Source organism: Budorcas taxicolor, chromosome 7 (genome assembly GCF_023091745.1).
Source record: "Budorcas taxicolor isolate Tak-1 chromosome 7, Takin1.1, whole genome shotgun sequence".
Lineage (NCBI taxonomy): Eukaryota > Metazoa > Chordata > Mammalia > Artiodactyla > Bovidae > Budorcas > Budorcas taxicolor.
Window position 1 is genome coordinate 8095283 of NC_068916.1, and position 13633 is coordinate 8108915.

General features: G+C 46.4%; 1 protein-coding gene across 1 annotated transcript in view; it reads right to left on the reverse strand.

Annotated features, from left to right (window-relative positions):
• Positions 1-632: 632 nt before the first annotated feature.
• Positions 633-13633, reverse strand: part of NWD1 (NACHT and WD repeat domain containing 1) — a 76372-nt gene continuing 63371 nt past the window's right edge. The window contains exons 14-18 of the mRNA XM_052644063.1: positions 10704-10858; positions 8557-8833; positions 6053-6603; positions 2816-2921; positions 633-934 (exon numbers count right to left, since the gene is read on the reverse strand). Of these exons, the coding sequence (XP_052500023.1) occupies positions 633-934; positions 2816-2921; positions 6053-6603; positions 8557-8833; positions 10704-10858 (1391 nt within the window). The remainder of the gene's footprint in view (positions 935-2815; positions 2922-6052; positions 6604-8556; positions 8834-10703; positions 10859-13633) is intronic.

Sequence of the window (13633 nt, forward strand, 5' to 3'; positions counted from 1 at the left end):
TGAGCAAATCACAGCTAACTCTGCACGGCTGTTTCCTTATCTGTAAAATGAAAGCAGAAACTCCTGCCCCTTCTCTGAAGTATGGGCTGTGATCAGGATCAGACCATAGCACCTGGTGCTTTATAAACTGTAAGGCTCTGTGGTCCTTTGTGGTTTGTGGTTTGGTTGGTCTCACATCCATCTATCCCCATCTTGACTAGCACCCCAGTTACCCTGGGGAGTAGCCTCTCCCATTCTCAGTCTACAGAGTTGGGTGGTGTTGACCCCAACCTCAGTCTGGATGGACGTGGGGTCAGGACCACCAAGCAGAGTGCTGCATTTTCCTCAAAGATATCTTTGTGTCCTGGGATGGGTGTATGAACTAAGTGGGGCTAACAGATTTAGAACCAGGACTTTGGATCAAACTGTTGGAAAGAGACCTTCTTTTCTGCTGAACTTGGCTGTCATGATGCTAATCTGGGGATAGACCTGAGAATACAGCTGAGGAGAGAAAAATAAATGGAAAGATGGTAGGAAACAAGGTCTGAGTCACATGATTGGAGGCTTCGAGTCCAGATATTTGTCAACACGTACTTTCTTTCTGCTTCAGTTGGACTGAATGGGACCAGCTCACTTGGCGCCATAGGGGGGTCTTACACCAGCAGGCAGACTTGTGAGCGTTTGTTTGATATGGATTCATTTCCCTGGGCACTCTCCGACCTCAAGTCCTGGGGTGCTCCTGCAGCAGCTGCCAGCTCTTCTCTCTGCCTGGATTTGACCATCCACACTGCTTTCTTGAAGTTCTTGAGAGGGTCCTGTTGTGAGAGTCTTGACGAAGGGCACTGGAAACGCTCACGGATGAGATAGCCATGTCTGGAGGGGGCAATGAAGCCATTGGAGGTTGGGATGATTCTGTTCACCACGGCATGGACAAACTGGACAGCCAACAGTGTGCCTGTAGGGGGAAGTGGGGGGATGGGCATAAATTATAAAAATGCAGCCACAGAGATCCAGTCTCACACATTTGAGAGTTAGCTGCAGGGGGTCAAATTTCTTCTATCCCCCTTACTTGCTTAGGCATGACAGCAAAATTCTCAGTCCCTCTTGCTTATCTACAATATGGGAATGATAACTGAGCCTACCTGCTGAGGGGAATTCTGAAGATTTGAAGATGGTATGCATGTCAAGTGCTAAGTATCAGTTTCATCCCAGAGTGAATTCAGTCAATATTATTATTGAAGAAGAAGTGGGAAGAGAGGTTGTGAGCCTATGCAGGATGGGCTTTTAAGGCCACAGTCCACAGACCTTAGCTTCTGAGCCATCTGTGACATTGTGCCAGGCATCTTTATTACACTGTATTAGAATACAATGTATTCAGTTGCAATGTATCAGAGTATAACTATTCAATTATACTGATTCAATCACAGTGTTTTCAGTTATAATGTATTTGATTACAATATATTCAACTCTATCTGCTATTCCTTCAGCCACTTACTTACTTTATGACCTTGAGAAAATTCCTTAATCAACTCTGAACTTCAGCTTCTTCATTTGTCAAATGGGGATAGCAATAACTCCTACCCCTCCCTGCCAGTGTCATAAGGGTCGCTCTCTCTATAGGAGAGTCTGACAAAGGTACCCATGGGGAGCAGGTAGACCAGCTTCAAACCACAGCCCACCCCATCTCTCAGAGCCTCAAATTTTATAAAAGGCGGGTGTGTACTGAGATAATGAAATGACTTGGTGACAGTATCCAGTACACAAGAAATGTTAACTTCCGTTAATATGTCCTTGCTGCTGCTGCTGCTAAGTCATTTCAGTCGTGTCTGACTCTGTGCGACCCCATAGATGGCAGCCCACCAGGCTCCCCCGTCCCTGGGATTCTCCAGGCAAGAACATTGGAGTGGGTTGCCATTGCCTTCTCCAACGCATGAAGGTGAAAGGAGAAAGTGAAGTTGCTCAGTCGTGTCTGACTCTTAGTGACCCCATGGACTGCAGCCTACCAGGCTCCTCCGTCCATGGGATTTTCCAGGCAAGAGTACTGGAGTGAGTTGCCATTGCCTTCTCTGTAATACATCCTTAGTGTGATGTTAAACAGAATGAGAAATGTGGAGTTTTCAAAGTGGTTGATGTTAAACAAGGTTCCCCAAACATTTACAGGGCCTCAGGAAAGAGAATGAATGAAGGTCAACATCCTATAAGATACAATATGTAAACACTGTAAATCTAGCTAATAAACTATTGTTTTAAATGAAATATATTCTATCCTTCTACATTGGTTGATATACCTTCAGAACACCTGGAAGGTCAGGTTTGGGTTGAAGATTCTCAGGCTCTTCAGTTCCATGTCCAAATATAACCGTGTGGGAGACCTCAGCTGTCTGTGATTTTCCCCTTCTCTTCCCACATCCAACTCCATCCTACATCCCTAGAGGGCCTCAGATACATACACGTGAATCCCCACCCAGTTCACACATCCAGACTCCATGCACACCGTTCCACAATCACTCTCACAGCCTGGGGGTCTGCACACTCAAGGCATAGCCCACTTTCAGAAGGATAGACCTGGGAAAGAAGCCCACAAAGGCCCTAAAGAGGGCTTCCGGGGCAGGTGGGGAGGATGTTCTGGAGTTCCAGGTTTTCAGAGCATGGGTTCTAGAAGAAGAGGTATAGCTCCAGCTGGGCCTGTCCCCTGAGGCTGCAGATACCTGCCCCCCAAGCAGAGGGACCCAATGAAGGGAGGTCAGAGCAGAGCCCTCTAATGGCAAGGATCCAGAACAGGGTCTTTTGTCTCCAGATCTAAGCTCAGTCCTACCCTCAAAGCAAAATGACTTACCATCCAGCACACTCCAGACAATTATGGAGCGATCTTTCAAGCCTGCGTAGACATACTTGTCATCCTTGGAGAAGCAAGCACATTGGACTCCTACACAGTAAGAATTCTGTAGAAAAAGGCAATGTGATCTTGGTTTCAGACTGAAAGACACCTAGGAATCCAGCCCCAAGGCACTTGTATAGGAAGCCAGACTTGTCAACACCTCTTGGGTGATGCATATGTGCTAAGTCGCTTCAGTCATCTCTGACTGTTTGCGACCCTATGGACTGTAGCCCACCAGTAGCTCCTCTGTCCATGAGATTCTCCAGGCAAGAATCCTGGAGTGGGTTGCCATGCCCTCCTCCAGGGGATCTTCCTGAACCGGTGACTGAACCTGCACCTCTTATGTCTCCTGAATTGGCAGGCAGGTTCTTTAGCACTAGCACCACCTGGGAAGCTCCTTCTTGCGAGATGGATTAAGTTAAAACCTGGAGAGATGCTACGCATTGATATTCCTTGGCCCAAAATACATCTTCAAAGAGATTGGTTTGAGAGGATTAGTGACATTTTGCATTGGAGAACAGGAATTTTAGGATTTAATTTCTTAAATGATCTTGGTTATACAAGTATTAGCTCCAATTGTATTTAATTTAAAACTATATGCTAAATTAAATTGGGAATCCTAGAACAGAAAAAAGGAACTCACTGAAAAACATATGATCCTGGACTTCCTTGGTGACACGGTAGGTGGGAATCCACCTGCCAATGCAGGGGACGCAGGTTCAATCCCTCGTCCAGGAAGATTCCACATGCTGTGGAGCCCCTAAACCTGTGCGCCACAACTACTGAGCCTGCGTGCTGCAAGTACTGAGCCTGCGTGCTGCAAGTATTGAGCCTGCGTGCTGCAAGTACTGAAGCCTGTGTGCTTAGAGCCTGTGCTCTACAACAAGAGAAGCCACAGCAATGAGAGGCCTGGGCATCTAAACGGAGAGTAGCGCCATACATTGCAACTAGAGAAAGCCCACGCAAAGCAATGAAGACCCAGCGCAGCCAAAAATAAATTAGAAATTTAAAAAGATACAAATTAAAAAAAAAACCCAACAACATATGATCCCAATAAAGTTGATAGCTAATAATATTGTCCCCACATTACTTTCTTAGTTTTGACAAACATACTCTAGTTATGTAAGTTGTTAACATCAGGGGAAGCTGGGTGAGGAGCAGGTAAATGGGAACCTTCAAACTATCTTCACAACTTAATCTGTAAATCTAAAATTATTCCAAAATTAAGTTTTTTTTTTTTTTAAAGAAAAAGCTAGGTGTATTTAACTGCTGTGGTGATATTTCCCGACTCAACAAGGCAAAGGATTACTTATATCTTAGCCTTATAGGGACTTCATAAAAATAAGTCAGGGGGGATGAAGGCATTTTGAGATAAAACTGCATATATTCTGTTCTCTTAGTTTCAAGATTGTCTCCCTTAGTTTATTAACAATGCTTATATCTTGCCACCTCAGGTACTATCATTGTTCCCCATCTGGAATAATAGCACAACCTTACAAGACTGTTGTGAGGATTAAATTATAGAATGGTATTTTAATATGTATATTTGGACTGCAAGCAGATCAAACCAGCCAATCCTAAAGGAAATCAACCCTGAATATTTATTAGAAGGACTGATACCGAAGCTGAAGCTCCAATACTTTGGCCGCCTGATGTGAAGACCCGACTCATGGGAAAGACCCTGATGGTGGGAAAGATTGAAGCCAAAGCAGAAGGAGATGGCAGAGGATGAGATGGTTAGACAGCATCACCAACTCAATGAACATGAATTTGAGCATACTCTGGGAAATAGTGAAGGACAGAGGAGCCTGGCAGGCTGCAGTCCATGGGGTCATAAAGGGTCGGCAGTAGTGACTGAACAATTTTGCATAATATATATGAATATGTAAACATATAACTCAACCATATTGATACAAAATTTATAATAACTTCTTAAGAGATGGATGTAAAAACTCTTAAACACTTTGCATGTAAAGGACTTCATCAGTTTCCCTCCTCAGAGCCTTTGCAGTTGCTGTTCCTTCTGCCTAAAATGCTCTTCCACCAGACTTACCTGACTTTCTTAATAGTAGCCCTTGCACGCTCTGCCTGTTTCTCTTGCCCTATTTTCCTTCAAAGGTGCGGTTGCACCCCAAACATCACGTGTGTGCTGCTTTGTTTTTATTTCACAAACATTTCACAGTCAGGAGCTCTCCTAAGGACAGGTACCACCTCAGTGAACAAAACACATAAACATCCTGCCCTCACAGAGCTCACAGTGTCTCCCTGACTAGAACGTGGCTCCAAGAGGCGGGACGCTGGCTGCTATGGTCACAGTGCCTTCCTCAGCACTAGAAAGAGCCCTGGCGTGGGTCATACGATCAAAACGTTTGGGTGAAAGAAAGGCCAGACAGGATCAGGGTGAGGAGAGTGAGGCAGGACTGTGCCAGCGCAGGATTTGACCCTGTCTTTATTTTTACTTTTTGACTGTGCTGTGTAACACGTGGGATCTTAGATCCCTGACCAGTATCAAACCCGGGCCCCCTGCATTGGAAGCTCCGAGTCTTAACCAGTGGACTGCCCGCAAAGTTCCAATCCTGTCTTTATTCTAAATGTTGCTATTTGGGGCTGCACTGGTGGCTCACTGGTAAAGAGCCTGCCAATGCAGGAGACACAGCTTTGATCCCTGGTCCGGGAAGATCCCACACGCCATGGAGCAACTCAGCCTTTGCACCACAACTATTGAGCCTGTGCTCTGGAGCCCAGGCGCCACAGCGACAGAAGCCTGCCGGCCCTGGAGCCCATGCTTTGCAACGAGAGAAGCCACCACGATGAGAAGCCTGAGCACCTCAGCTAGAGAGTAGCCCATACTCGCTGCAACCGAGAGAAGCCCATGCAGCCACGAAGACCCAGCACAGCCAAAAATAAACACACAGATAAAATATTTGAAAATAAATGAATGCTGATATTTTATTTTGTGTGTATTTTTTGCATTTATTTTGATTTTTTAAACATTGAACTAAACCATTATTTCTCTGGATGGCCAAGATTTTTGGCATCCCCTGAAACTCTCCTCTGGAGGCGAGGACCTCTCTCACTTAGCTCATACTAGTTCCGAGCCTGGTCGGCCGCACACAGTGTACTACCCTTAATAAATGATGCCCATCATCCATTTTCTAATGCCAGGATATGCACATGGTGTGGCAGGCTACCCACCGTGTAGCTCATCTCGAATTTCCACTTGCACGCCTGCAGGTCCCAGAGACACAGTAGGGCTTCCTCGGCCCCGCTGACTGCCAGCTGCTCCTTGTGGCTGACCTCCACACAGGTGACTCGGCTCCCATGGGCCTCCAGAGGGAACACCTTGGAATTCACACACTCGTAAAGGAAGAGGTCGCCGTTGAGCATGCCATAGATGACACGATAGTCAGCCAGAACGGCCACACTGGCTATGGTGTCAGGCAGTTGGGTATAGAAGGTGTATATTGGCCCACTGATGACTGGACAGGGGTCCCCCGGGCTGATGTCCAGCACCAGGACGGTGCTGTCATAGGCAATGGCCAGGTGCCCCTCGTCCTTACTGACAGCCATGCAGTTGACGGCTTTCCGGGCTTCTGGAGGAGGGATACACATCACGTCTTGTCTGGAATTCAGGGGGAACACCAGGACAACCCCCGAAACGAGGCCAGTGAAAAGGAGATTGGCCTGCTCGGCGACCTCCAGACATCTGACCTCGTTGGAGGTGTCCAGAGCATCTTGCTCCTCACCTGTCATCGAGAGAAGGCCGCATCAAGAATGGATCACAGGGATACTGGTTCCCATCTTTTAAGGGTTAAAAAAAATGCTTTTGTTACCCTTCAACTTGGCTATAGCCAGCCTCCCTGCTTTTGCTCCTGCCCACCAATCATCCAAGCTTTAAAATATGACAATCACAACATCTCACTGCCCTGCCTCAGACCCTCTGAAGATTTCTCAGAACCAATGTACATGCCTTTCTCTGGTCTTCAGAACCTCTCATCCCAAATGTTTCCTTTTGCACCCTCTGTAAAGGGTAGGAGAGTAAATACATTTGCCCCATATGCTCTCTGCTGTCACCACTTAACTCTGCTGGCACAGCCCTAAAGCGTCCTCAAACAACATGGAAACAAATGTGTGTCTGGATGTGGCCCTTGGGCTGTGGTTTACTGACTCCTATCTCCTTGCCCACCACCCTGCTCTGTTTCTTCACATCCTACTCTCCCCCATGACTAGCAGGCAAGCACCTCAAAATTTGCAACTTCATCTGTCTTGCTCACTGTTAACTCCCAGAGTTTGGCCCCAAGACTGGCACTAAACCAATGTCTGTGGAATCCAGACACGAACTTGAGAGTGAATTTCTTTTCTCATGTTATGATTAGCCAGGCAGAAGATTGAAGGCAGAAAGAGAAAAGGATGACAGAGGATGAGATGGTTGGATGGCATCACCGATTCAATGGACATGACTTGGTGACTGAACAGCAACAGAAATTTCTATACTTCCGTCCACCCAGTGGGGATTGAGCAGATATTACTGCTGACGTGCCTAGATCCCCTTTACCAGTCAGTTCACCCCCATCCAAGACCTCATGGCTGTTGAGTGAAGGAAGCACCTCATTTAGAAATGCCTGGGGGCTGGGCCCACCACCTAGGATGGCCAGTGACTGCCTGATATGGGAGTAAAAAGGCTGGTCCCTTTCCTTCAAGATGGGACAACTGTGAAGTGCAATTCGTGTTCCTGGGCTCCTCGTGGAGTCAGGCTGAGACCAGCCCCATGTTCAGCGCCGCTGCCACCCAGCCTGCTTCCTCACTCTCTCCTCCTGGGAGCCCTCCTCTGTATACCACTTGTGCAAATATCCCCATCAGGAACCCTGCCTCCAGGGAAGCCTCAACTAAAACAGGAATTGACAATCAAATAACCAATGACCATATGCTAGAAATTTATGAAATCGAGTCCTGTTTCCTATCAGCCACTTTTAACCTAACTGGAGTGGGGTGTTACACACTGAATGTTTGGGTCCTACCCCTAAATATGTGTTGAAGTCCTAACCCCCTAATGTGATGGTGTTGCTGCTGCTGCTGCTAAGTCGCTTCAGTCGTGTCCAACTCTATGTGACCCCATGGATGGCAGTCCACCAGGCTCCCCCATCCCTGGGATTCTCTAGGCAAGAACACTGGAGTGGGTTGCCATTTCCTTCTCCAATGCATGAAAGTGAAAAGTGAAAGTGAAGTTGCTCAGTCGTGTCCAACTCTTAACAACCCCATGGACTGCAGCCCACCAGGCTCCTCCGTCCATGGGATTTTCCAGGCAAGAGTACTGGAGTGGAGTGCCATTGCCTTCTCCAGTGACGGTGTTAGGAGGTGGGAACTTTGGAAGGTGATTAGATCATGAGGGTGGAGTCCCCATTAATGGAATTAGTGGCCTTATAGGAAGAGACTCTCGAGCTTGCTTCTTTCTCTGCTCTCTGCCATTGGAGGACACATTGAGAAGGTGGCCATCTGCAAACCAGGAAGCGGGCTCTCGACAGACATTGATCTGCCAGGGCCTGATCTCAGACTTTCTAGCCTCCAGATGCATGAGAAATAAGTGTCTGTTCTTTCATCTTCTCCTCTTCCTGTCTATGGTGTTTATGGCAACCCAAATAGACCAAGACAGGGGCTTCAGTTCTTACCCACACAAAAGGCTGTGCTTAAGTCTTACAAACCTTCTGCCAAGGCCCAAATGCTGACTTTGTTTTTGTCCCCAGTTTTAGGGAAGTAGACGTAGCTGCCATTGTGGGAGACTGCCGTGAGGCCAGTGCGATCCAGGAATGGGTTAGAGGCCCTTGGCTTCTGAGCGCAGGTGAGATCCCAGACTTTAAAAGATGAGGACTGACGGGAAGCAGATGCCACCAAGGCCCCGCCCCGGGCCAGCAGGCTCACCGGGGCCCCGACACCGTCCAGGACGTCCAGCAGAGTCCCCTGCGCTGCCAGACTCCACACCTGAGGATGGAAGCAGAGCGGCAGAACTGACTTCTTCCTTATGCTGCTCTAGTTCAGGAGTAGTCTTAAGCTCACTCGTCTGCCTAAGATAAACTTTCAGGCTGGAGTTCAAGGGCCCTCACATTTCCTCACCCCCTCAAGCTTCCCTACATCTCATCAGTCAGCTACCATGGCAGTTCTCAAAGTGTGTTCTGGGGAACCCCTGGAAGTTAGCCTCCAGGTGGTTCTGCAAAAGGGGAGATTCGGGGAGTTCTACAAAAACACAATTATTTTTGCTGTTATTTAAGAGGTCATTTGTCTTTTTACACATCCTTCCTCTCATAAAGGAGCAGTAGTCTTCGAGAAACTATGGAATATGTTATCAGAACAGATGGGAGAATATAGAATCAAATATGAGAATCTGATTGTCTTCTATGAAGCCAGACAAGAAAGAGATTTGCCAAAATATGAAATAATAACCCGTTTCATGATTTTTTTGTATGTGTTTCAGAAAATAATAACTTTTCACAAAATTATGTTATTATATTCATACGTCATGTTGAATTAATGGAGAAGTACTTTTAGATTTGGGCATTTAAAAATTTAACATGGCAAGTATCAGTAGATATTAAAGGCAATACAGGATCTGAAAAATGACTTGTAGAAAAACTGGTGAAATAGGATCGAGGTCTGTAGATGAGTATTGTCCCGATGTTAATATCTTGGTTTTGATAATGAGATCAATGTGATATAAGATGTTAACCCTGAGGATAGCTGGATGAAGAGTTGATATGTATAGTTTATGCTTCATGGAAGAGTTGTGAAGAAACCCAGAGAGTACTCATATATGTGTCTGTGTGTATAATCATATATATATATGTACATATACGTGTGTGTATATATATATGTCCAATTCTGCTCCTCTGAAAGTTATACACACACACACACACACACACACACACACACACACATATGGGGCTTCCCTGGTGGCTCAGGTGGTAAAGAATCTGCCTGAAATGTGGGAGATCCGGGTTCAACCCTTAGGTCAGGAAGATCCCCTGGAGAAGGGAATGGCAACCCACTGCAGTATCCTTGCCTGGAGAATCCCGTGGACAGAGGAGCCTGGTGGGCTACAGTCCACGGGGTCACAATGAGTTGGACGACTGAGTGACTAACACACACACACATATATATAAGATATATCTGGGCTCTCTTCACAACCCTTCTGTAAAACCTGAAACTATGTCAAAATAGATCATTTGTTAAAAACATATGAATCATGTTGATATAATCCACATACATGAAAGCTCCTTGAAGGTTCTCAACGGCCTTTAAAAATCTAAAGAGGGGCTGAGACCAGAATGCTACTGCTACTGTCTCACATGCTCTTCTCCCCAGCTTGGAGAACGTTGAGCTTAATAGGATTTTTTCCCCATCTCCCCAACCCTGCTCCTCCGAAAGTCAAACTCTTCCCAGCATTTCAGGTTAAGCGGGAGTGCTCTCTCTTTTGTTGAATGCTTCAATAGCTCCCCCTAGATCTGTCTCTGAGTCCCAGAAGACCAGCCCCCCCATGTCATCCAGTGACCTGCTCTGTTTTGCCTGCACTAGTTTTTGTGGCTTTTCTGTATTTTGAAGCCAAATAATCCCTAAAGAACCATACTTTGGGACTTCCCTCGTAGTCTGGTGGCTAAGACTCCTTGCTCTCAATGCAGGGACCTGGAGATCCCACGTGCCACAGCTAAGAATTTGCATGTCACAACTACAAGATTCCACATACTGCAACTAACACCCAAAACAGCCAAATAAATAAATATTTTTGTCTAGAAAAAGAATCATACTTTCTCTTCCAGAGGTGGAGGTGAGGATGATGGGCCAAGCATCTCCCCCTCACCTGAATGAGTGCATCCCGGGACCCAGTGACAACCAGATTATTTTCAGGACCAAAAATGGCTGTCTCTACCACATCTTCATGTTCAAGGTCAGTGGCCATGAACTGATGAAATCCCTGTGCATCTGCCAAAAATATCCTCACGGACCTTCCAAAACCTGAAACAGCAGAGACCAAGATTATACCTTTCATTCCTTGAGGAGTTTGAGAGTAATTGAATTCAATCAATAAAGATTTTTTTTTTTTGAGCACCTACTATATGCAGGTGGAAAGAATACATTGGTGAACAAGATAGACTAGGCCTCCATCCTCATGGAGCCTACAGTTGGGGAAGGCTGAGCACACCAGTGATCAATAACCTCATAGAAAACACTAAAGCTATTTATTATCACAAGGCTATGAGTTTTCAGAGAGCTGGTTCTGCCTGTTTGGGTTGCTCGTGGTCTCCCAGAACAAAGCTGGACACATGGTAAATACGTTTTGAAGATGGAAGGAGGGGTGGGAGGGCAGGAGGGAGGAAGGAAAATAAAATGATTACAGCTTGTGTTAAAGGCAATGAAGTCAGGGGCTGGATGCCATGAGAAAAACAGGACTCAGAGACACACATAGCAGAGAAGGCAACGTGACGATGGAGGCCGAGGCTGGAGAGATGTGGCCATAAGCCAAGGAATCCTGGCAGAAGCTGGAAGAGGCAAACAACAAACAAGTGAAGAAAAACCAACAGCGTCAAAAAAAAAAAAAGAAGAAGGATACTTCTCGGGAGACTTTGGAGGGCGCCGGTCCCACCAATGCCTTGATTTTGGACTTCCTGACACTCGAACTGTGAATAAAGATATTCTTACTGTTTTAAGCCACCATGCTTGTGCGGTAATTTGTTGTAGGATGTTTGCATTGCTCTTAGAGAGATGAAGAGGTGGCGAGCACTGGAAGGGTGGGAATAGCATGAGACGCCCGGAAGGAAGGAAAGGCCTGCTGTGTTTGAGAGAAGCACGGAAGCCGGTGTGGCTGGAGCAGAAGGAGTAGGAGGTGAAGGAGAGGAAGGAGGGGCAGATTTAGCGAAACAGCAACAGGAACCTCCTTAGTGGTCCAGTGGTTAAGAACCTGCCTTTGAGTACTACTGATGAACCAGCGATGGAGGTGCAGACATAGAGAACAGATTTACGGACATGAGGTTGCGGAGGTCGGGGGTGGGAGAGAGGAGCGGTAGGACGAATGGAGAGACGAGCGGGGACACATATACGCTGTGGCATGTAAAATAAATAGCCAGTGGGATAGCTGTGTGACTTGGGGAACTCAAACTGAGGCTCTGTGACAATCTGGAGGGGTAGGCCCCCGTTAAAATCATGCTGATTTCATGTTGGGTTTGGGGGTCTCTTGCATTAAATAAGATGTATAGAACAGTCTTTTGGACTCTGAGGGAGAAGGAGAGGGTGGGATGATTTGGGAGAATGGCATTGAAACATGTATAATATCATATAAGAAACGAATCGCCAGTCTAGGTTCGATGCAGGATGCAGGATGCTTGGGGGCTGGTGCACTGAGATGACCCAGAGAGATGGTATGGGGAGGGAGGAGGGAGGGAGGTTCAGGATGGGGAACACGTGTACACCCGTGGTGGGTTCATGTTGATGTATGGCAAAACCAATACAATATTGTAAAGTAAAATAATAAAAAAAGACATATTGATAACACAAATGCCACTTATTTCTCTTTACCTTTTTAAAAGGGGTCACGAGAACATACACAATACAAATGTGGTTCACATTTGTAGTTTTCATTCCTGGACAGCGCTGGTCTAAAGTGTCTTAGGCCCTGGAAGTGGCTTTGTAAAAATCAGACTGAAGGATTTCCCTGGTAGTCCAGTGGCTAAGACTCCACACTCCCTTGGCAGGGGCCTGGGTTCTATGCCTGGTCAGGGAACTAGATCCCACAGGCTGCAACTAACAGTCCACAGGCTGCAACTACCAATCCCACATGTGACAATGATCGAAGGTGCCGCCTGGTACAGCTAAGACCCAGGGCAGCCAAATAAATAAATTTATTAATTTTAGAAAATTGGACTGGGACTTCCCTGATTGTCCAGAGGTTGGGAATCCACCTTGCAATGCAGGGGACAAGGGTTCAATCCCTGGTCGGGAAACTAAGATCCCACAGGACGCAGAGCAACTAAGCCCATTGGCCACAAGTAGAGAGTCCATGACAGTTATAAAAGATCTCACATGATGGAAGGAGGATCCCACATGCCGCACCTAAGACCTGATACAGCCAAATAAAAAATAATAAAAATGAATATTAAAAAAAAAACTTAGACTGATCTAAGGTGGCTCAGACGGTAAAGAATCTGCCTGCAATGTGGGACACCCGGGTTCAATCCGGGTTGGTAAGGGCCCCTGAAGAAGGGAAGGGCTACCCACTCCAGTATCCTGCTGGAGAATTCCGTGGACAGCGGAGCCTGGCGGGCTACAGTTCTTGGGTTGCAAAGAGTCAGACAGACTGAGTGGATACACTTTCACTTTCAAGGACAGTGAAAGTGATCTGTATGATGCTACAATGATGGATATACATCACTACCCATTTGTGCAAACCCACAGAATATACGACACCAAGAGTGAACCACAGTGTGAGCCGTGGACTTTGAATGAGGACGCTGCGTCAGTGCGGTTTCATCAAACTTGTCGTAGTTGCCTCCAACACGCTGCTCTAGTGGGTGACGTTGAAAATGGGAGAGGCTAATGGGAGCAAGCAGGTACCTGGAACTCTCTGTGCTTTTTGCTCAGTTTGGCTGTGAACCTAAAACTACTCTAAAAATTTTTTTCTTTAAAAATAAAATCAGGATATGGAGCACCTGTTTGTCACCTCTACCAGGAAGCCTTCCCTGATTCTTCAGACTAAGTCGTATGTTCCTATAACCCCTGATTCTTGTCTGAACGTGG